Here is a 23,508-nt window from a genome sequence, read left to right on the forward strand (position 1 = left end):
AGTGTTGGAGGAAAGCACAGGCAGCAAGGGGAACTCAGAAGTTGTGCTTTATCTGCTGGAGTCATAGAGAATTTTAGCTGATATATTTTGGTGTTTATACATCTAAATTATTTTATTCAGCTGAAGAGGAACTATAGATCTGATTAGTTTGCTTAATTTTAATCTCTATTTTAAAGTTCTGATTCCTCTCAAGTTCTGTAAGATGAAGTAGATGCTCCAGTGTGTAATATAAAATCTTCTTTGGGCACCTTATAATTGTCCACATTTTGCAATATTTAATATTACAAACTACATTCAATTTCTGCCCCCCAAACTGCTCTGTATATTTAACTCAAACTTTATTTTAATTGAATTTAAAGGTTTCAGACTGATCTTTACAGCTCTGCAGAATGTGACTTTCTGGCTTCATTCATTCCTTACATATGGAGGGAAAATTCACTAAGTTCATGGGATTTACTTTTAATTTCTAATCAAGTTACTGACAAAATATCTGCCCCTGAAGCTTTTGTAATTTTAATATTAAATATAATAAAAATGTAACAGCAAAGGTAATGTTAGTTTTAATATTAAAATGTAGATGGACTGTACCATGTTGTCTCCTTCACTGACAACTTTCTATGAAGATTGGGTTTTAAAACTCATTCTCCTACAGAAATATTCTGAAAAAATTTTAAACCAGTTCTCCAATGAAGGTTTTTATTCCCCCTAGAAGTATTTCAAATACTTTTTAAAAAAATCTGAGTTGAATGCAGCAGCATTTCAGTGCTACAAGCCAAGGCAAATCTAATTTCATTGCAAAATTCCTCCATTTACAGAACCAAAATAATAATAATAATAAAAAAAAGAAATACACTCGGCAGGGGGAAAAAAAAAAATCCCAAAGCCAGAAATTTCAGCTTTTGCAAGGAGAGTGTTGGTGGTGCCATTCCCTTTGAAATAATTCCTCCCTAATTGGTATCCCAATGTAATGGGTAAGTGAACATATTTCACAGCAGCAGCTGTTGGATGTTCAATGACTGGAAAATACGGCGCTGGTGAAGTGTGTGGAGTGCTCATCCCATCAGGAGGAGTAAGTTAATCATACACAATTCACTGAGCACTGGAGCTGCATTTGCAGAGCTGGGGCTGCCTTTTAATTGTCGCGGGCCCTTTTTCAATATCTTGCAGGATCTTTTGTCTCAGCCGTAGCAGTTTTGGTTGCATCCCTAAAACTGTCAGTCTTCCTTAATTTTGCAAGGGCCTAACAATTCCTCCTTCACAATGCAGCTTAAATTGGACCAGATGCTGCATCAATAGAGCAGTCTGCCCATCTCAGAGGCATTAAGCCCAAAATTATTTAGAAAATTGAAGCCTTTAACATACTCTGGATTAATGTGATTAAGTAGAGCTTGCTTTGATTCATAGCCATCTATTCCTTTATTAATAGCCATTTCATCAACAGGAGCAGCACATATGGGGACAAGATGACTGAAAGTTAAATTGATTGCTGGAAGCCTGGAAGAAAAGCATTTAATGTTTCAATAATAACTGATGTAAGACTTCACTGCGGGGCATTTTGGATAGATTTAGACCAGCTTATAAGCACAGTATTTATTAGTATCTTTTAATTTTTATTATAAGCTTGCTAAATGCAAGTTGGTGGGGTTTCTTTTGTATTATTTTTATTTTTAATCCCATCTTTGAGTCTGAAGATTTGTAAAGGAGAGTCTCTCATGTGACTCATAACAGCTGGGCCAGGCCATAGTGGAGTTGGGACTTCTGGAAGGCTTAGGAAGAGATAAAATATGAGAGAGGATCATTTGTTATGACTATTTGCACACATCCGTTTCTGATCCTAGAATCATTCCAGGTGCTGAAGGAGCATGTGAGAGCTCTTGTATGACCCATAATACAGGGGGCTCATCCCTCACACACTTAAACCCCATTTATGTGGAGGGTTCATGTTTGTCCTGCCTTATTTCCCAACTCAGGAATTACATCCATGCAAATTTATATGTGGAATCATGAAAACAAAAAAATCATTGAATAGAACGACAGAATCCCAGAATCCCACAATTGTTTGGGAGGGAATGGACCTTGAAGTTGATGCCATTCCACCCCCTTCCATGGACAGGGACACCTCCCACTATCCCAGACTGCTCCAAGCTCTGTCCAGCCTGTCCTTGGACACTGTGTGTGTAGGGAAAGAGGTATTTACAGGATGATCCAATACCATGGAGTGGCCATTCCAGCAACTGACAACTGAAGAGATCTAATCCCAGTGCCTGGGAGAGCTCCCAGTACTGTGTATTTGCAAGTAAAATCACTCCTAAATTCTGCTAAAGGTAATTAAGATGCCGGAGTTTCTTGGTATGTTCAGACGGGTCTGATTCACCTAAAATTAATCTCTGATTTAAAATGGAGAACGATGAGAATGAGCTATGATTTGTGGCCATAATTAGAGTCAAGGAGTAGGATCCTGGAGATTGGGGTTGGAGATCTTTACTCCAAGTTCCCATGGGAAGCAGGACTATCTCCAACACTCATCAGGCCATCGAGCCAATTCAGGAACAGCTCCAGGGTGGAGGTTACAGAAGGGATGCACTGCAGGATGGTACTTCTGGTGACGGAGGTTCTCCAAAAATCCTGTTTTAGCCTTCCACCTTGTGGGATATGGCCGTTGTCATTTGCTGGGCTCTCTATCCCTGCTGAAAAAAGAAAATGGAATGAATCCAGAGGAGGCCATGGAGATGCTCCAAGGGCTGGAGCCTCTCTGCTCTGGAGCCAGGCTGGGAGAGCTGGGGGTGCTCACCTGGAGAAGAAAAGGATCCAGGGAGACCTCAGAGCCCCTTCCAAAGCCTAAAGGAGCTCCAGGAGTGCTGGAAAGGGACTGGGTACAAGGGATGGAGGGACAAGACAAGGGGGAATGGCTTCCCAGTGCCAGAGGGCAGGGATGGATGGGACATTGGGAAGGAATTGTTCCCTGTAAGGGTGGAGAGGCCCTGGCACAGTTTTTGCAGAGAAGCTGTGGCTGTCCCTGGTTCCCTGGAAGTGTCCAAGGCCAGGTTGGATGGGCTTGGATCAGTCTGGGATAGTGGAAGTTGTCCCTGCCCATGGCAGAGGGTTGGAATTAAATAATCTTTATTCTCCCGTCCAACCCAAACCCTTCTGTGATTGCATGATATCCTAAGAAGATAAATAATGTCAAGCATTTCTCCCTCCGTGTTACAAAATTGCATTTTATTTCAGGTTGGATTTATGTAACCTCAGCTTTTGGCCACTGGATCTTCCAGTGCAGCAAAACCAGAGCTCATTTCAATATGAGAAAAAAAAAATCTCCAAGGAATGGTAGCTCTGAGAAAGGAAATTTGTGCCCCTCCTTTTGCCAGAGTTGTTCCTAAATTCCAAGGAATTCTCCAAGTATTAGGGATGTACAAATCCATAAATGAGAACACAGTGATCCACATTATTTCCATATATTAATTCCCTGAGTTTTGGGTTTTTAAATAAATTAACAATTGAGGTTTTTTTCTCATTGTCTTCTAAATACTCTTGGGGCATCCAGATTGGTTATTCCTTTTTGGATGAGTTAATATCATGGAATACTGGTTTCACTTGAATTAAAAATCCTTGCTTTGCTTTGCTGAAATGATCCCCTTTAAATGGGAATTTAAAAAGGATACAAGTGATCTGTAGTTGAAAACTCTTGATTTGGGGCTGGTTGAACAGTAATAATGGAAAATCAAATACAGTGAATGTTCATTAGGCTTAAACTGGAGGGAAATGGTTTCACTGGTCTAATGTGAATGATGATATTTACATTTTAGCAAAAGAAAAAAAAGCAAAAATACTTTCTGTTTTGTGTGAGCACTGCACTGTTTACTGGAACTAATTTTAATTAATTGTATTAGTGCCTGAAATAAAGGCTGCTCTTATTGGCTTATCCCAGCATAATTAATCATGGTAATAATTCATTTTACATGACTTCTTGAGGTTAAGCTTTGCAGAGCCATTCATTAAAATTGAGAATTAATAATGCCTAAAAAGTTGGCCACAAAAAAAAAAAAAAAAAAAAAAAAAAAAAAAAAAAAAAAAAAAAAGAGAAATATCTGTAAAGATTTTTTTAAAGGTCAGTGATTGATCTAGTCCTCTTTGTTTTTTAAACCTGATCTCAGACCTGGGTCGTGCAGCTGTAGAAGAAGTCTCTCAGCTGGTGTTTGATCTGGTTCTGTGGTTAATGGGCTTTGTGGAGTGTATTTCTCACAAGTCCTTAAGAAAATTCTTCTCATCACTAAGTGGGTTTGTGCTCAGATTCCAGGAATAAGGAATTCCTTTCTCCATCATCAGAAATGGGATACTCTGGAATAGAGCCTCCAATGATGCCGAGCATGGAGCAAAATTCCTCTCCCTGCAGGGAGCTTTGTGAGGGTGGTTGGGAAAAATAAACTTACAGTCAAGGAGCTGAAGCAAAAATGAATTCCCAGAATGATTCTCTGCCTCCAAACTCTTTTGATTAACATAGTTTTCAGGGGTTTAAATACCTTTTTGTCCACCAGAGAACCCATTTTGTAACTTTTTGTGATTTGAACTCTCCTTTTTTGCTCTTTGCAGACATTTGTACCACACACCCCAGACTGCAAATTCCAGATTTCCCAGTTTCTGACCTTACTTCAATTTTTAATATCTCTACTACAATTTTTAATGTCTTTACTGGGCAAATTTTTAGCCCCCTCATTCAATCACCTTGCAGGAATATCACTTGAAGAGGGGCAATGGCTGTAATTTATAATGAAAAGAATTTCTAAAGCTCTTTGAGGGAAAGTACTGTAAATGAAGTGATTAAATATAGTTTTAATTAACTGTGTGTCTTATAGCTCTTCTAGATATATAAATTGTCAAAATTTTATCTTTTGATTCTCTTTAATAGTTTCTGCTAAAGACTTTTTCAGCAAATAGTTGCCTGGGCTTTTTTAGAACTTTCTAGAATTCAGAATTAATTTTGATGGACTTAGAAGTATTTGTCTAGTGCAAATTAATTCTGAGTTTTCATCCCAGCTCCCTTTTTGCCCTCTGAGCATCTGTTTGCCATCACAAACTTTGCTCTGTTGCCTTCTCTTTGCACTTTGATGGTCTCTGGTGAAACCAGGTTGCCTCTACTGCTTTTTTGCAGATTTGTTTTGGGGAAATCAGGAGGGAAACAATGATCCCAGTCTTATTTATGTTTATAATAGAACTGTCAGACTACTTTAATAAAAACCATCCATGAAGGAGAAGCTTTCAGAGTAAATACAAAAATTTATCTTTTTTTTTTTTTTTTTGCATTCTGTCTACAGTTCTCAGGTATTAAGATCTGTACAATTTTTTTCTAGGCTCTTTGGTGGTTTCCAGCTTCAGAAAGAGTCAGAATTGTCACATTTCAGAAACCAAACCTTTTAATCAGAGATCTCCTCCAAGAAGGAATCTCTCACTGGGTTCACTCTGGAGAGACACCACAATTTTTGTAGTTTTAATAGAAAATATTAAATATTAGACTATCTTACTCTCGTTTTTTGCTTTTTAAATTCCAGATTAGTTATTATTTTCCAACTCTCCAGATTGCTATTAACAGATGTTCCCAGATATTATATTTACCTCCATTTATCACCTTTCAAAGCTCTTCTCAGTGCATGACATATTCCTCACATTCCTATTATTCTTTGCTTTCTGTTACACCCATTTATTTAAGGAAATTCTTTGTGTTGCATAACAGTGGCACAGAGGATTGGCAGCTAAAAGCTGTAAAGTTTTCAGGGAAAAAAATCAAGCATGTTTTCTGTTATATTGACATGAAAACAATTCCCTTTATAGATTGAAGCTGGCTTACTAAATCCCAGTATGTTGTTTATATATTTATTATTGACTTTTAAATCTAAGCCTTTTCTGTACAAGAGCAGACCCTCAGTGTTGCTTTGGCTGGGGACATTACACCCTTTTTTGGCAATAAATCATGTTATAAAGTTATTTTGTGAAGATCTGGGTCTTCTGCTCCTGCTGTGTCCTGGGATATCACTCTCTTTCCAGCCAAAAGGGAATTCTTGTTTTCCTTTGGCCTTCTTCAGAAGGAGTCACAGTTGAAGCAAACGGGTAGGACTCAATATTTTGGCTATTGAGGAAGGGATATTGATGGGATATTGGGAAGGAATTGCTCCCTATGAGGGTGGGGAGGCCCTGGCACAGGGTGCCCAGAGAAGCTGTGGCTGCCCTTGGATCCCTGGAAGTGTCCAAGGCCAGGCTGGATGAGGCTTTGGGCACCCTGGGATAGTGGAAGGTGTCCCTGCCCATGGGAGAGGGTGGAACTGGATGAACTTATGGTCCCTTCCCAAACCATTCCATGATTCCATGATTTCCCTTGAGAAAATAATTCATTCAGCCCAAAAGACCTAACAGGAAGCTAAACTGAGCAATTCAAGACTGAATTTTGCCCAAACACAGAATCTGAAATTGTCGGTCACTAAATCTTCCAGTAATGTGATAATTTTAAGCATAAAATCACAAAATGTTATGGCTTTGAAGGGACCATAAAGCTCATCCAGTTCCACCCCCTGCCATGGGCAGGGACACCTTCCACTATCCCAGGTTGCTCCAAGCCCTGTCCAACCTGGCCTTGGACACTTCCAGGGATCCAGGGGCAGCCACAGCTTCTCTGGGCTCCAAGCCCCATCCAACTTCCAGGAAGTACCTTTGCATCACCCATTTGCCAGGAAATGCAGTTTATTGGAATTAAAGGCCCCATCCATTGGATGTGTCAATTAAGGGTTAAATTTGGGCTTTAAATGAGAACTTGTTTGATGTGAGAATATGGATTTTTTTTTTCTATTCCCATCTCTATAGCTAAGAGATTTCAACTCCACTATATAAAAATGATATAGAACTTCTAGTTGGGTCAGAGTCTTCCTCATCAACCATGATGAAAAGAAGATAACTGAAAAGTCACAATTCTTTGCACAGATGAGTTTGGCATAGAAAAGCTTCGTTAAAGCCAAATGAGCAAAGGAAAAAGGGAAAATTCACTCCTATATTCCCAGCCTTTAAGGCTGGTAAGGGCTCCCTGCATTATTTAGTTTGACATTTTTATATTATAGATCATTATGTTTCATCGTGTTACTGTTTTATCAGGACCTATCACTTTTTCCTTTAAGTTTAGCTGATATTTGACTGAAGTGTCTCTCCCAGAAGGAAATCTGATCTGATTTGAAAATGTCAGGAAATGGAGAGGGGCTTTATAGGACATGGGTTTAGAGGAGCAACCCAAGATCCAGTGGTGCAACTGAGCAGGGACCATTTTCCATGTCCATATCTAAAAGCTGATTTCCATCTGGAATTCCCTGGTTTCCATCCCTACCAGTGACTCTTGGTCTGCCTTTCTATTGCTTTCTCAAAGGCCCCTTTTGCATCCCCTTCCCCTTCCATGCTCATCTCCTTGAGTTAAAAACCTCCAGGGGTTTCTTTTGGAAAGGCTAAACTCATCTTGCACTTGGTGGCTGTCACTGAAACGACTTTTCAGGATTTCTTAGTGCCAGGGTTGATCTCACCAGAGCTGCTCCCACAACTTCTTTTCTCTTTGACATCCCAATTCAGGCCCTATTTCCATTTATTGTAGCATGGCAATGAAATTCCATGTTTATTTCCACCCTTGCCTTTACCTCAAAGTTTGTTCCCCATTTGCAGGTACCAGCTGTGTCGCCTTTTCCCTTCAGCAGAGATTCTACCTCTGACTTCTTTAGTACATCTTTGATTGAGTGGCCCCAGCACAGCAAGAAATGGCTTTGTAAGACCATCCCATCAGCTCCTCATCTGAGTTATCCACAGAATTTATAAATTGAGACTTTAAATTTCTTTAGAATTCCTGATGAAGGGCTTTAAGAGCAACAGGCTCTGTAGCAGTTGCTGCAGAGGACAGATAAAGATGCTGCCATTCAAGCCTTGTTCCCTTTGGACAATTTTTTTTTTTTAGATATGTCATTTAGACGATTCTTAATCCACTTAACATGTGCACTATCGATATGGGGGAGTGTTAATTTTTTAATCAGTCATGAAGTAATAAGTCAAATGCACTAATAAAGCCTAAGTCCCATCCATGCTATTGCATCCCACATTTATTACAGCCAGACTTGTAATTTCATGGGAGGATGAAATGGAGTTTGGCTGACAAGACCTTGTATTCCATAGGACCATGGTGTTAATTATAAGCCCATCTTCGACAGTTTTGCTTCACTTGGCTGAAATTAAACCAGAATATCTTTTCAAGGAGCACATTCCAAATGGGAGCAGCATCTGGTCCACAGGACCAGGCCAGGGGGAGTCTAAAATAATCCCCTTTTAAGGGCTTGTAGTGTGGAAATTCAGCCTATAAAAACATAACCTATAATAAGTACGGTGAACAAGGAAAGTTTTGCCATCTCCTTTTTTTTTTCCTACAGGTTTATATAATTTATTTTCCCCCTTTTATTGGCTGTTCATTGTACAGTCATTTTACAAAAAAAAAAAAAAAAAAAAAAAAAAGGGTTTATAGCAGTGGTCTCTCTTCCAGATATTCTGTTCAGCAAAACCAATCAATACTCTTTTTATCAAACCCATTTTGCTGCTAAAGAACAGACAGGATTTTAACAAACAACATCGAAAATTTTTACAGCTCTGCCACAGAAATTTTAAATACTTGCAAATAAGAAACAGGTTCATTTAGTACTTTTGTTCGGCAGATTTTAAAAAAAAAATCAGTAGTTTTTTTGTGAAAACTGTCAATCTTTTAAAATTTGATTCAAGTAGTTTACTGAAAAATATGAGCATTTCTGTGAAAAAAGTAACAATAACAGCATGTTCAAACCAATTTTTTACTGGCAATTTTTTTCTCTTGGTTTTGTTTCTAAGGGGTAAAAAAATGAAGTGATTCTAGAAGGCACCAGAAAGAGCAGTTCATTGTTTTATCAGCAAATTTTCTTATCTTTATGAATTTTCACTTACTGGCTGACTCACCAGTCCTCTAATAAACCAAATAAACAAAATTTAATAGCATTTTCTCTGCAGACGCACCACACCATAGCTAGCTGCTGTATGAGGTGCTTTCTGTAGGTATTAAAAAATACTTGATTTTCCTGGCAGAAGTTTCAGGAAGTTTCTAGAATTTATGGACAATTTATTTTGATTTAGAACTGCAGGACTGGCCAGCCCATAGTGATAAATTGGCTTCTTGCTGGAGAGGATTGACATGTTTTGATAAAACTGGATAAAAAAAGAGTGTGGATCACACTGAGAAGTTAAAGAATGATATTTTCTAAAGCAGAAATTCACAGTGGTTAATAAACCAAGCATTATCTCCTAGTTCAGTGCTGGTAAAGTCATTAAAGTGGTTTAAAATATAAAGAAGGAGGTAAAATAAATTAGCCACATGTTAGTGCCAGTGTAGAAGTACAAAATAAGGGTCTGTTCCATTAAATTCTTCCAGTGTTGGGCAGGAATTCAAATAAAAATATTTTAATGGACTCTTATTAAAAGTCTGTGAATCTGGGATTATTTCCAGTCTTTTTAAACTCATTAGTTTGAAGGTAAAAATGTAAAGGGAAGGGGACACACAAGATTTCTCAGTATTTTAGTGCTGAATCTTTGGTTCATTTATTTAACCAATAGGAAGATGTTAGAAATTTTGGAAGCAATAACCATGACTTAATAAAAATTCCCAGGCTGGTTTGGAGAAAAGTGATGCTCAAATGACCTTGCCATGACTGGTTTTTTGGTAGTATTTTGCATTTTCACTTGGGCTGTGATTTTGGATGACAGAGTTTGGTTTAACTCCCAAATCAGTGAGTGCTGAAGTTTGGTTGTGTTTCTTTACATGCAACATTGGTGTCGGAATCCAGGACATCCCTCTGGGTGCCCTGGATGGCCCGAGCCACTGGCAGGGGGCTCTGAGACCCTGGCATGCAGCCAAAGACACACGTGGGGTTTTGATCTTAACCCATGGAGCAAATTACCAACTCTGTATGAAGAATTACAAGTCACAAAAGTTTAGGTATTATAGGAGAAGTAGTCACAAAGTGAAGGGAAGGGTTTTTGAGTGCTGTACAGGGGGGTTTTGGGCCTTGTACAGCGAGGTCTGAATTTTGTACATGGGAGTCAGAAATTCGAAGGTGAATGAATTTGGGCATGCCCTGTCCTCTTTCTTTCTCCTTCCTAACCTCCATGTTCACGGTGATGTTGGCACTCACAGATTAGTTTAGAATAAAAGATCACCATTCAATATAAGTAATAAGCATTAGAGAAAATCCATAAACATTTAATACGTAATGTATGATATAAAAGATAGCACCAGCCTCGTGGGCGGAGAGTTTGCCTCTGGCTGGCCTGCTGAGCAGACCACAGCAGCTCAGGGAGAAAATCTTTTAGATAACATACAGTAAACAACCTTGAGACCGGACGACTGAAGACTATTGAGTCTTTCTTTGAAGGCATGAGTTGGAGCAGAGACTTTTCCAGGTCGGGGTCACCCTGACCTGGGGGCAGACTCCGACACATTGGCATCATGGCCCTGGCACAGGGTGCCCAGAGAAGCTGTGGCTGTCCCTGGTTCCCTGGAAGTGTCCAATCCCAGGCTGGATGGGGATTGGAGCACCCTGGGACAGTGGAAGTTGTCCCTGCCCATGGCAGGGGGTGGAACTGGATGAGCTTTAACGTCACTTCCCATCCAAACCATTCTGGGATCCCAAAGAGGTTGTGTTGCTTGTGTGACAAGCACAGGGGCAGTTCAGGGATTCCCGGAAGAGGTGAGAAAAGAGGGAGTTATTTTCTGAGAACTCTTTGAAAATGTGTGAGAAGTCATTATGTGCTCTTTATGGAATACAAGGGGAGCAGGAGCTGTAATGGATAAGTTGTTCCTCAGACTCTGGGCCATTCTTGTAATGAAGAGCTGTTAAATAGACCTGAGTACAAATAAATGGAAAAAAACGATCTTTGTGCTCCCTTCCAACCCAAACCATTGTGGGATTCTGTGATTTACTGGAGTCAGGGCCTTATATCTCAAAAGAGCCAGGTCCTTTTTTTATTGCAGAATCAAGGCAGGAGGGTCTGGTTTTGGAATTTTTGCGCTGTAGAATTTAATTCACCTGAGGCAGGGCCAGGGGGAGGTGAAACCCACGTGGCTGCTGGGACACTCCCAGATGAGAAGCTCTCCAGCCAGCCCTAGCAAGCTGCTCCACTTTGCCGGAGATAATTAAACGCTCCCTGGATCCAGCCACTTAAAAAGAATGAGTTCTCTTCCCTAATCCCTTGGCTTGGGCACTCACCTGGGACATGATTAAGAAGGTGAGAGTCTAAATGCTCTTAGGAAGAAAAGGAATTGAAAAGGTGTCACTCAGATGTCTTTTTCTCCAGCTCTTTGCCGGGGGACGTTTTTGCAAGGGTTGGAATCCCCACTGAACGAGCTCGCTGGAGTTAATCCTCCGGGAGCGGCCATGTTTTCTAAGTGGGAAATGGATCCAGGATAAACAGACAATCTGCTCTTGGCACTCAGCCCTCTCTGCCTCGGTGTAATAAAGTCTTCCCTTCTGCAGGGAGGTTCTTCAACGGTTAAAGCCCTTCCAGAGCTGAAGGAACCGAGCGCCAGCACTGGAAATCTGAGAATGGCTCTGATAAAGAAGGAGTTTCTATTTGCACAGTGAGCAGCACATGGAATTATATTTATAATTCCATAAATTATTTTTAAAATGTGATCCAGACATTGAGGGTTCTAGAAATGTTCATACTCCTTCAAACTTCTGCTGTGGGATATTAAAGATCTGCTAATTAAAAGAAGTGGGTGAACTGAGGACACTGTGACTCTCTGACAATATAAGTGGACATTTCAGGAGGAATTCTGAAGGAGGCACTAAGGTGAAGAGCTGGATGTCACTGAGAGAATCACATCTCCCACTCACATCATTTGAAATCCTTGCAGCTCCTCAGTGTCAGGCTATTGAATGTTAAAGACACATGGGTTTTTGGAGAACAAGTGGGCTTATTGTTTCTCTTTGATTGCTGCCTCTCCATATTAAGAACTCTTACAAAAATGGTTTGATTAGAAATATTTCAATTGTTTTTTTCACCATACAGAGGAGTAGTGAGCTGGGTTGGTGCTGCGTTCTTTTGGCATGGGATTTACCAAGTGTATGAGACACAAACAAAATGGGTTTATTCTGTTTTCATAGTCAGACTCAAGCCTAATGCAAAAAGTCCCCAATGCCAAGATTGTTATTAGGAATAGCCACAGCAGAAAGAAAATGCACTGTATTGTGGAAAGGCTTTGAGGAAAATGAGAGGTGAATCTGGTAGGACCAGAAGCATTACTTCCTTTCTTTTCCCCTGAGGGTGAATATTGATTTTAAATCTGTTCTAACAGTCTCTTAGCTGCACATCTGAGGATATTTTTCATGAGGTCAGGCTATAGTTCTCAGAGGAGCACCATTACTTCCTTATTCTGGGAAAAAAAGGAGGCTGATCCTTTGAACTTCTGGATTAGCAGGAACAGGCAGTGTTGGCAAGGTGTAATTGCTGTTTCAGTCGGGCGGAAAGGTAAAGCCTCTGTTGTTTTTAAGTTCTTTAGGAAACTTTCCTGTGGTCTAAACCTGTCCATCTTAGACAAGTAAGGTGCCTAAGATTTGCTCCTTAGTGGTAAAAACCTTTCATAGGTTTAATACTGGCTTACAAAAAATAAAAATACTGAAGTCAGAAGCCACTCTTTAATCTCATTTTAGTTGTACAATCACACACAGAATCACTAGGTTGGAAGAGACCTTCAAGATCATTGAGTCAATCCATGCCCTAACACCTCAAGCAAACCATGGCACCGAGTGTCATATCCAGTCTTTTTTTAAACACATCCAGGGATGGGGACTCCACCACTGCTTGGTTACTGATTTCACTCCTAACTCAGGTTTACCACCCTTGGGCCTGCTTCCAGACAGCCCAGCTGCATCCCCTTCCCCCTTCAAACCTAGTTTAAAGCCCACTCAACGAGTTCTGCCAGTTCTTGAGCTGAAATCTTTCTGCCCTTAAGAGAGAGATGGACCCTATCCAGTTCCAGCAGGTCAGGTGCCAAAAAGTTTCCCCATGATCAAAGAATCCCAAATTCTGATGATGACACCAACCCTTGAGCCACTTTTTGATAATGTGGGCTCTGCTATTCCTTTCATCATTTTTCTCTGCCACCAAAGGGACTGAGCAGAACGCTACCTGTGCTCCTGCCCTATCAGCCACTTGACCTAGTGCCCTGAAGTCCTTTTGATTGCCCTGATGCTCCTCTTTTCAGTCTTATCACTGCCAGTCTGCAGTATCATCAGTGGGTAATAATCAGAGGGCTGAATCAGCCCAGGAAGTCCCTCAGTGATATTCGGTACCTGGGCCCCAGGGAGGCAGCAGACCTCCCTGTGGGATGGGTCTGGTTGACATATGGAGCCCTCTGTTCCCCTCAGAAAGGAGCTACCCTCTATGACTACCCTTCTTTTCTTTTTGGTGTCAGAAGTGGTGATCCATGTGACAGACAAATCCTAATTGGGAGGCTCACTGGGCAGATGATTTTCTTCTACATGCTCTGGCTGACCCTCATCCAGGGCCTCATGCCTATTCTGAAGCGGCTCCTGGATAGGTGATGGGAGTTGGGAGGAATTTTTGTTACCTCCTCGAGTAGGGACCCATTTCCACTCGCCTTCATCTACCAGGTGTGTCCTCCTGTTGACGGTGGGAGGCATGGGAGTCCTCTGACTCCTGGTGGGCTTCCCTCAAGGATGGAAGCGCGGAACCCCACCAATCTATTTCCCTTTCACTTTCTCTAATACTCCTTAGCCTTTCTACTTCCTCCCTAAGCTCAGCCACCAGCAAAAGGAGATTTTTCTCCTGTTCACACCACGGGCAGGCATCTTCTGGAACGCCCCCTGGTACCACTAATAAACTCAAACACTCTGCACAGGAAGGGGTCTGGACAGACACATCCTTTCTGGAGGATTCTATTGGGTTACATACACTTTCACTAACTGAGGCTTTTGGTCATGCAAAACTACCAAAACTACCAGGTTTTTGATCATATAATTACTACCAAAAAAACCCCCCAAAAACGACCCAACAAAACCCAAGACCAACCAACCAACAAAAACCCAACAAACAACAAAATTAAAACTCCACTAGCAGGAGGAAACCTACAACCCTGCCTGTGCAAATAGCTGCGCAAATTGCTGTGCCACACCCACAGAGAAGTGCCACACCCCTGTTTACCGCTCAAATTGCTGTGCCATGCCCACAGAGATGTGCCACACCCCTGTTTACCACTCAAATTGCTGTGCCACGCCCACAGAGAAGTGCCACACCCCTGTTTACCACTCAAATTGCTGTGCCACACCCACAGAGAAGTGCCACACCCCTGTTTACCGCTCAAATTGCTGTGCCACGCCCACAGAGATGTGCCACGCCCCTGTTTACTGCTCAAATTGCTGTGCCACGCCCACAGAGAAGTGCCACACCCCTGTTTACCACTCAAATTGCTGTGCCACACCCACAGAGAAGTGCCACACCCCTGTTTACCGCTCAAATTGCTGTGCCACGCCCACAGAGATGTGCCACGCCCCTGTTTACTGCTCAAATTGCTGTGCCATGCCCAGAGATGTGCCACACCCCTGTTTACCGCTCAAATTGCTGTGCCACGCCCACAGAGAAGTGCCACACCCCTGTTTACCTCTCAAATTGCTGTGCCACGCCCACAGAGAAGTGCCACACCCCTGTTTACCTCTCAAATTGCTGTGCCACGCCCACAGAAAAGTGCCACACCCCTGTTTACTGCTCAAATTGCTGTGCCATGCCCAGAGATGTGCCACACCCCTGTTTACTGCTCAAATTGCTGTGCCACGCCCACAGAGAAGTGCCACACCCCTGTTTACCTCTCAAATTGCTGTGCCATGCCCACAGAGAAGTGCCACACCCCTGTTTACCTCTCAAATTGCTGTGCCACACCCACAGAGAAGTGCCACACCCCTGTTTACCTCTCAAATTGCTGTGCCACGCCCACAGAGATGTGCCACACCCCTGTTTACTGCTCAAATTGCTGTGCCACGCCCACAGAAAAGTGCCACACCCCTGTTTACCGCTCAAATTGCTGTGCCACGCTCACTGAGACGTGCCACACCTGTCCTGCACCTGTGTGACTAACAAGAACGAGCTGGACACACCACTAGTCATGGTCTCTCCTTTTTTCCCCTCAAGCTACAGCAAAAGTCCCAATTTGGGCACCGCCAAATTTATTATTTTTGCTCACCAATGACATTAAACCATGAAATCTGAAATAAATTCTATCCCTGACCTAAACTGGCCATCAGTTCTTGTTGAAGACCATTTCACTTCATTGTTAAGCCAATTATCTCTGACTTGTATTTTTATTCTGCTGAATGGGTGATCCTTCCTGCTTCCCACCATCCGAATTTGGCTTCAGGTAATGAGGCGCTTCCCTGGACTGTAAAAGGCAGAGAGGAATTGGGTCACAGCTGGGGACATCCTGCAGGACAGGGGGACCTGGCTTCACTCCAGCTCCCAGGAAACCTGGATATTCTCTTTTCATCTCACTGAGCAGGTCTTTGCTACGTTGAAATAGGGAGTAATTTGATTTTATCAGATCTAGACTACAGGTATCTCAGATGTGTCCTCCTTTACTCCTCTGCATTCCAGACTAAATTTAATCCCAGTCTTTCAAATCCCTTTTATCAGCTGGCTCAGGCCTCTGTGCCTCATTTAGGTTTTGTTTCAGGTGCCCCATTAACTGATAAAATGCTGTCACACTTTGCTCCATCATGGCTCTTTACTATTTCCCAGCATCCTTTTTGTTTCTCTCTATTTTTTTTTTTAATTCCTCATGCCTCTACTGAACCCTCCTCAGTAACTCACAGAATCTGATTTTTCTTGTTTGGTGACAGCTCATTCAGGAGCCAGCACTGGGCCAGATTCACCCTGTGTGGAATTCCTTGATTCTGTTGAAATCAGTGCAATAAATCTGGAGTGTGTGCTGATGTAAATTAAATAAAAACCTCCCTAATGTGATCAAGGAGATTAATATGTCCCCACCAAAAGGCAGATACAGTTTATTCTTTTGATATTTACTTCTTATGATTTAATTGAAGGATGGGATTTTTTCCCCCATTCATGAATGTCTAATTTTCAAATTATAAAATATAAAACATATATAAAATGTAAAATGCACTTTGTGCAGTGGACTCTCACCTGAGAAGTCTCAGCACTCATCAATATCACTATTAATTAAAATTTAAATGAATTATGTGGCCAGATCCTTCAGAAGTTAAATTTTTCAATAATATTGTGAGTCATACACAAGTCAGAAATGAAAAAAAAAATTATCCAAAGTGTAACTGAAAAATAGGAATAATGTTTTTTTAAGTGCTGTGACATCTGCTAATCTTCCTTGTATTTCTCCTGTCATAAATTTTGAAGTTCAGCCAGGCTTTCTTTGACACTTTTGAGCCTGTTGGATGTCATGAAACAGTTTGGAATTATTTGTATGATCATGTGTAAACACACCCTTGACATTTGTTTTAATCATCATCAATATTATTGATATTTTATAGTAATGATAATTATTTAATAATCAATTATATTATCCATATCTCCACAGAAACGAAACCCAGTCAAGACAGCTTAGACATAGAAGTTTTCATATTTTAATATTATGTTTAGAATATTCAAAATATTTTTCTGGTTTTCAGTTATATATTTGTTATAATTATTAATTTTTTCTCCTTTAAGCTAACAAACTGCTGTAATAACATCACTGTTTTCTCTTTTTTTTCTGCACAGTTTATTTCATGATGGCCCTGTCCAAAAAACCAGATTTAGTAGAGTTGACATTATATAAAAATATATAATATTGTGCAAAATGATCAGGTATAAATGGTGCTAAATCAGAGTATTTTTAGGAAAACATGAAACAAAACCAAAGGACTGTGCTTAGAATTGCAGAGACAAAACCCTGAGTGTGCCCTGGCTAATTGTCACTGCTAAAATCTGATTTTATTTTGAATTTGCAGGCAGAACTGGGCACACTGAGGCCGTCCGGGTGGTGTTTGAGCCACAAAACATCAGCTTTGAGCAACTGCTCAAGGTCTTCTGGGAGAATCATGACCCGACACAAGGTAGAGTGATGAGCGAGCCAGTATTTAATTATCTTACTAATTACAGCTGGGATAATTAGTGTTTGAGCTGCATGGAAGAGATGAACCTTGAAATCACACTGGAGCTCAGGAATATGATTGCAGACATTTATTGACAGAGAAAGAGAGGGAGAGGGAGAATGGGAGCACAGAAGCTCCGAGTGCCCCTCCTCCCTTACAGCTGCCTGGGCTGGGAAAATTCCCACAGAGTGGCACGGGAGACAATGGAAAATTCTCTTCAACTTTGATTATGACAATTTATTCTGTAATTTCTTTTGTCTCTTCAACTGGAGTGTATTTCTTTGCATCTTCAAAATTTTTATTATTCTATTCTATTCTATTTTACGTTACCTTATTTTTAAAATTTTATTTTATTTTGCCTTATTTTGTTTTTTTTTAAATTTAATTTAATTTTATTTTGCCTTATTTTATTTTTACATTTTATTAAAATGTTCTTTTTTAATTTTAGTCTGCTTTATTTTATTTTAAAATTTTATTTTATTTTATTTTATTTCATTCCTACCCAGGCCCTTTATCCTTCATCACAACTTGGAATTTTACATTTCTCTACAGTACTGAGTATATTTTGTGATTAGAAAAAGGGAGCAAAAAAGGGTTAGAGATGTTGTGCAGAGGCACCAGTGGATCATTCTACCTATCTGCCTTATCCAAACCTTGAGATTTAATTTATCCTTCTTGGCAGAGGTTTTGTGCTGACACGACCCACATCTGTGCAAACAGAAATGGGAAACTGTGTGCAGAAAACATTTTGCATGTTTATAGAGTTCCAATAAACCTCATCCCTTCTCCCATTTCCCAGAAACGCTGCACACAAGTAACTCATTTCAATATTTGAACAGCCATCGTAATTATGCCACTTGTTACCGCATCTGGGAACAAAAAATTTGCAGATGATACCTCCAAAATGTGATGCCATCCCGGGAAAGAGAAACTCAAAGAGGGATCCAGGGACTATTGTGGATAAGTGTCTTCCACTGAGCCCAAAGTGGTTATTGCAACTTCTGCCTGTATGGAAAGGGCTTGAGTCAGGACTTTTCTGTCTGCAGGGCCAGGAAATCAGAACATTCTGTGCAGTTCCTCTGTTGCCATCCCAGGGATCTATGGAAAGATTGCTGGGGATTTGAAGAGGGACAAAAAAAGGATATAGAGCCCAGAAAACTGCCCAGTGCTGGGAATAGACACACGAAAGAGGGAGAGCACCATGGCGTGGAGGGTTGGATATCAGGAAAATGTTCTTCTTTTAGAGGGTGGTTGGGCACTGCAACATCTCCCCAGGGAGTGGTCATGGCCCTGGGGCTGCCACAGCTCCAGGAGCATTTGGACAGCGTTCTCAGGGACAGGGTGGGATTGTTGGGGTGTCCTGGGAGACCCCAAGGAATTGGATCAATGATCCTGGTGGGTCGCTTCCAACTCAGGATATTCTGTGATTGCATGATCAAGTCATACTTGCAGGTACCTTGTGACAGGTTGAGCGCCTGGCCCTGATAAACCAGAACAAGCTGCAGTAACTGGGAGCTGAAGTTTGGAAAGCTCCACTGTAGAATGAAGGAGCTTCACATCCCTCAGTGTAATTAAACATTGAAGTCTTCTTCCATCACCATCCTTTTGAGCCTTTCAGATGGGATAATCCATCATTTTAAAAGAGGGGCTTGATTCCAGGCAGGAGAAGGAATCCTGTGAATCTGTCGAATGCAGTGGCCCATGCCCATGATTTATGAGCCTCCCTTTCCAACCCCCTCCTTTAGAGCTGTGTTCAGGATAATTCATCTGCACAATTCCTGAAAAACTTGGAGCTCTGCATTGAGAAGGACCCCTTCCTATGGCAGGGGGCTGGAACGGGGTGGTCTTTAAGGTCTCTTTGAAACCACTCCAGGATTGTGTGATTCTAAGACAATCTCCCCTCTCAAATCACACTGCTGGGCCTTCCTGGTTTTCTTGTAGAGTTTATGAAAGAGTTTTTCTTCCTGTCCTACCAGTTTTTGGATTTAGATAATTTTCTTGCTCCTTTTTTCTTCAGATGATCAGAAATTTGCCATCACCAGACAGTGGCTTCTTTCTTTCAGCCTGGAGAAGAGAATCTTCAGGGCCAAATCATTGTGGCTTTCCAGCACCTACAGGGAGCCTACAGGAAAGATGGAGAGGAATATTTACAAGGGCCTGGAGTGACAAGAAAAGAGTGGCTTCAAACTGAAAGGGAGTAGGTTTAGATGGGATATTGGCAAGGAATTGTTCCCTGTGAGGGTGCTGAGGCCCTGGCACAGGTTGCCCAGAGAAGCTGTGGCTGCCCCTGGATCCTTGGGAGTGTCCAAGGCCAGGTTGGACAGGGCTTGGAGCAACCTGGGATGGTGGAAGGTGTCCTTGCCCTAGGCGGGGGGTGGAGCGAGATGGTTTTTAAGATCCCTTCTAACCCAAACCATTCTGGGTTTTCATGACTCTTTTGGGCTGGTTGTTTTGATACACAGGACAATTGGTTCATGTTTGGATTTATCCTGATTGCCAGAGCTGGGAACTGATGGTCAGGAATTTATGATTCTTCATCTTCCAGGTATGAGAAATAGATTTCTGCTGAAATAATTTGGACGACATCCACCTAGTCAATCTTTTGCCTTGTCTGTAGTCTTGACTTTGGCAGTGGTTGGGCTCAGCCTGTGGCCTGCTGAGAGCAGGGAAGTGCCTGAGGGACTTCAGGGCTTTAGGATGACTGAAGTTCATTATCTGGGCACATTGATATGTGGATGAAGTGTAGTAGTTGTGATAACAGGTCAGATAAACTCATCAGCTCAATTTATGATTCTTTCTGGCTCTTAACCAAAGTAAAATAATGACATTATGTCTTTATATCCTCATACAACTGAGGTTCAGCACCGTTCCAGTCTGTGCTCTCAGAAGGCTGGATGTGGCAGATGTGTGATTCACTCTTGGATTTCTGGCAGCTGGGAAGCATCACCTAATTAGCCCAGGCAGGAGGCCATGCTAATGTGGCTGAATTCCTTCTGGGAATGAGCTCCTGTCTCCATGTGACACCAAGCCTGGAGACCCCCGAGTCCTTCACAACTGTCTCAGGCATCTGTGTGGCACAACAGTGCTTGGTGGAAACACTCCAAAACCTTCATCTAAGCTTGGATCAACAGAATTTCCATGTGGTTCTTCCCTAATAATTTGCCAAAAGTGAGAGCATCACTTTACCCCTGGAAAAGATGGAATTATTCTCAGAAGACTTTGCACGCCCCAGCCTTGCATGGGTTGCTTTACCTGGGTATTTTTATGGTTCCTTAATGCTGCACTAGGGGAGGTTGGACACCAGGAGGAATTTCTTCATGGAAGGGGCTGTCAAACTTTGGAAGGGGCTGCCCCTTCCTGTTGGAGTCCCCATCCCTGGAAGTGCCCATGGAACATTGGAACTGGACAAGGCACTCAGTGCTCTGGGCTGGTGACAAGGTGGAGATTGGACTTAATCTTGGAAGTCTTGGAGGTCTTTTTCAACCTAAATGATTCTATGATTCTGTGATATTGCTGTTCTAATCTCAGTTGAAAAATTTTCCAAAGCTCTTCACACCCTATTCATATTTCTTGATTTGAGAAAAACCTGAACCACAAGGTCGCAATGTCAAATTTCTGTTTTGTAAGGTAGAGATTGTAGAGGGTCTCTAAATTGGGATTATATCTTTGCCTCAATTTGTACCTATTCCCTGCTTTTAGCTGGCTGTGGGAAATATGATTTTATAGAAAGACACTGGATATGAGAGTTTACTTTTCTGACCTGCAATGTTCTTCTCCTTTGTGGTTGAGCTGCGTGAACACAGTGAGTTTTATTCAGGCAGCCTTGTGGGAATGCAGGACTCAGTCTTCCAATGAGAAGATTTTGAAGAAGGTAAATGAGAAGATTTCTTATTCATAAAATTCAGCACAATCTTTGTGTGAATCTGGTGTCTCATAGAGCAAGTACTGAACTTCTTGAGTACAGCTCTCATTCAAAAATACAGAAGCTCAGTGTGTTTTATCTTTTTCCAGAATTTGGGGTAACACCTTTTCACCTCTTCTACCCCCAGCAGAGATAATGGACTTGTCTCATTGTTCCGATGTCATTAAACATCAAATGTGTACATTCTGTGGCAGATTAAGACCTTTCAGTATTGGTTTGGTTGGTACCAAGCTGTTGAAGAGTATAGACTGCCAGTCCCATCATTCATCCTTGTATGAGTGTATTAATATTGAAAAACTCCTGCTTTCCAAGCACTTGTCCTTTAGAAGAGACTGACACCTCACTGGGATTCAAATTGTCCCTGGGAAGGAGCCTGGCTCTTGTTTAGGGAAGCTCTGGAGTGCGCAGAAGTCAATTGAAAAGCAGGAACCTTTGATCAAATCAAACAGTTGAAAGAGATCCTCCCCAATGAGCATCTCCAAAGTGTGGGGCCCTGACAAAGTCCTCCTGACTGTTAATTTAGGCTCTGTTTTATAATTCATTAGAATTGGGAGACTGAAAAAGCAACAAACAACCCCCTGACTTCTGCCAAGTGGCATATGGCTGTCATCTCTGCTCAGCCTCCAGTGCCCTGCTCAGCATTCCTGCTCTCCCAGGGATGATCTGATCTGTAAGAGGATTGCTCAGGATGGCTCTGTAAGGGCTCGAGATGTTGTTTCTTTGTCATTGATACAGAAAAGGGGGATGATCGGGTTTGCCAAAAATACTGCAAAAAAATCTTTGTATATAATTTCATTTTTTAATGTTTGCAGAGGTGTAGGGCAAAGCCTGCATTGCCTGGTTGTTTAATGGGGCCATCCTCAGAGCTTTCCAGATTTTTTTAGACTGTAAGCCTGACTGTCTCCCTAAAGTTGCCCCCTGACCATGGTCCTGCTGGCACCTGCTTGCTGTCTATGCAGAGGGACTTGGAGTTCCAGCCCATCAGTTTTGTGCCTCTTCTGTAGTGTCACAATTTCTGTAAAGTAATATTTGACTTCCCCGTTAGGGAAAAGGGTGATTTTCTCCTCTCTCCCCGACCTTTCAGCCAGATACAAGCTCTTTGTTTGTGTTGACTCTGGCAATCACAAAGTTCTCTGCTCAGGCTGAAAATTAACCCTGCATGAATGGAAGTGAAACGTGGTTTCCAGCCAGGATTTAAATTGCCAGGAGCAGGGATGCTGGTGGGTTCACCCTTCTGGCATCAGCACTGACCTGCAGTGCCTGAGCCAATTCCAAACCCCGCTGTGCTCCTGGCTGGGGAGGAATGTGTCATGTTGGATCAGATCAGGAAGTTTGGCTGCTCTTTGTGGGGTGTCAGAAACTATTTCTCCAGACCTTTGGAAAAATCAATCTGATACCAGACAAGAGCGTTTGGCATGGTGCAAATGTGAGTCCTGTAAAGGGCTTTAATCTTGAAATTCTCCTGACCTGTGTGCAGGTGAAGCCCTTAATCTATCAGGGATTTCAGCCAGTTCAAGGTGACTTTAAAGAAAGGCTCCTTCTTGCTTTCATGGTCTGTACAAAAGTCAAGCAGGCAACAAAATGAATTTCTTTTAAGAACAGCCTGGTCTAGTGGAAAGTGTCCCTAGCCATGGCAGGAGATGGAACTAAATAATCTTTAAGGTCCTGTTGAACCCAAACCATTCTGTGATTCTGTGAAAACATATTTGGGACAAATAAAAAATCCACTTGCCTCCTTCAGCTCTGTTCTTTCCTGAGCACAGGCCAAACCAGATGCTTGTTTGGGTAGTTCTGCTCCCCACATTCCTCAGAAGTACCCAATAATTCCCAGTCCACAGGAAACAACTTGGGTACAGCTACAGTTCCTTGTGGTGAGTGCCTGTTGTCCACAAATCCCATCATTTTTCATTCCTTCTGCCTTTCTGTTTGGATTTTTGAATCAGTGGCAGAGAGGAAGCCAGCCCTCCACAGTTTTGATCACTCTGATCACAGGGTGAAGGACAAACCTGTGGCCATGGCTGCCCAGGGCTGCTGGAATTTCCTCTGCAGCTTTGTTGATCCATTGTGAATACCCAGAGAACCAAAGTCATTGTAGGGCATCTCATTCCCCCTTTCCTGTCAGGGACAAGTCCTTATCTTGCTTGTGTTTGTGCAGGAAATGTAAGCAGGGCTGATGTTTTTCCAGCAGTTGAGGACCATCTGTCCTACAGCAAACTCATCACCTGCCAGACTTGTTCAGAACATCTCTCAGTCCATATGTCTTGTGTATCCATGATAAAGAAGAAATGTAAGAGCCATTTCTCCTCCCTGTGACCTTCCAAACACGCTGGCTTTTAGCCTTGGTGCTGATACAGGAGTTCTCCAGATTAATATCTGCTT

General features: G+C 41.9%; 1 protein-coding gene across 2 annotated transcripts in view; it reads left to right on the plus strand.

Moving 5' to 3' along the window:
* Window positions 1-23,508, plus strand: part of MSRA (methionine sulfoxide reductase A) — a 231,757-nt gene that overhangs the window by 119,641 nt on the left and 88,608 nt on the right. For both annotated transcript variants that reach the window (XM_038130774.1, XM_038130775.1), the window contains exon 4: window positions 17,064-17,168. In XM_038130774.1, the coding sequence (XP_037986702.1) occupies window positions 17,064-17,168 (105 nt within the window). The remainder of the gene's footprint in view (window positions 1-17,063; window positions 17,169-23,508) is intronic.

Source organism: Motacilla alba, chromosome 3, assembly GCF_015832195.1.
Source record: "Motacilla alba alba isolate MOTALB_02 chromosome 3, Motacilla_alba_V1.0_pri, whole genome shotgun sequence".
Classification (NCBI taxonomy): Eukaryota; Metazoa; Chordata; class Aves; order Passeriformes; family Motacillidae; genus Motacilla; species Motacilla alba.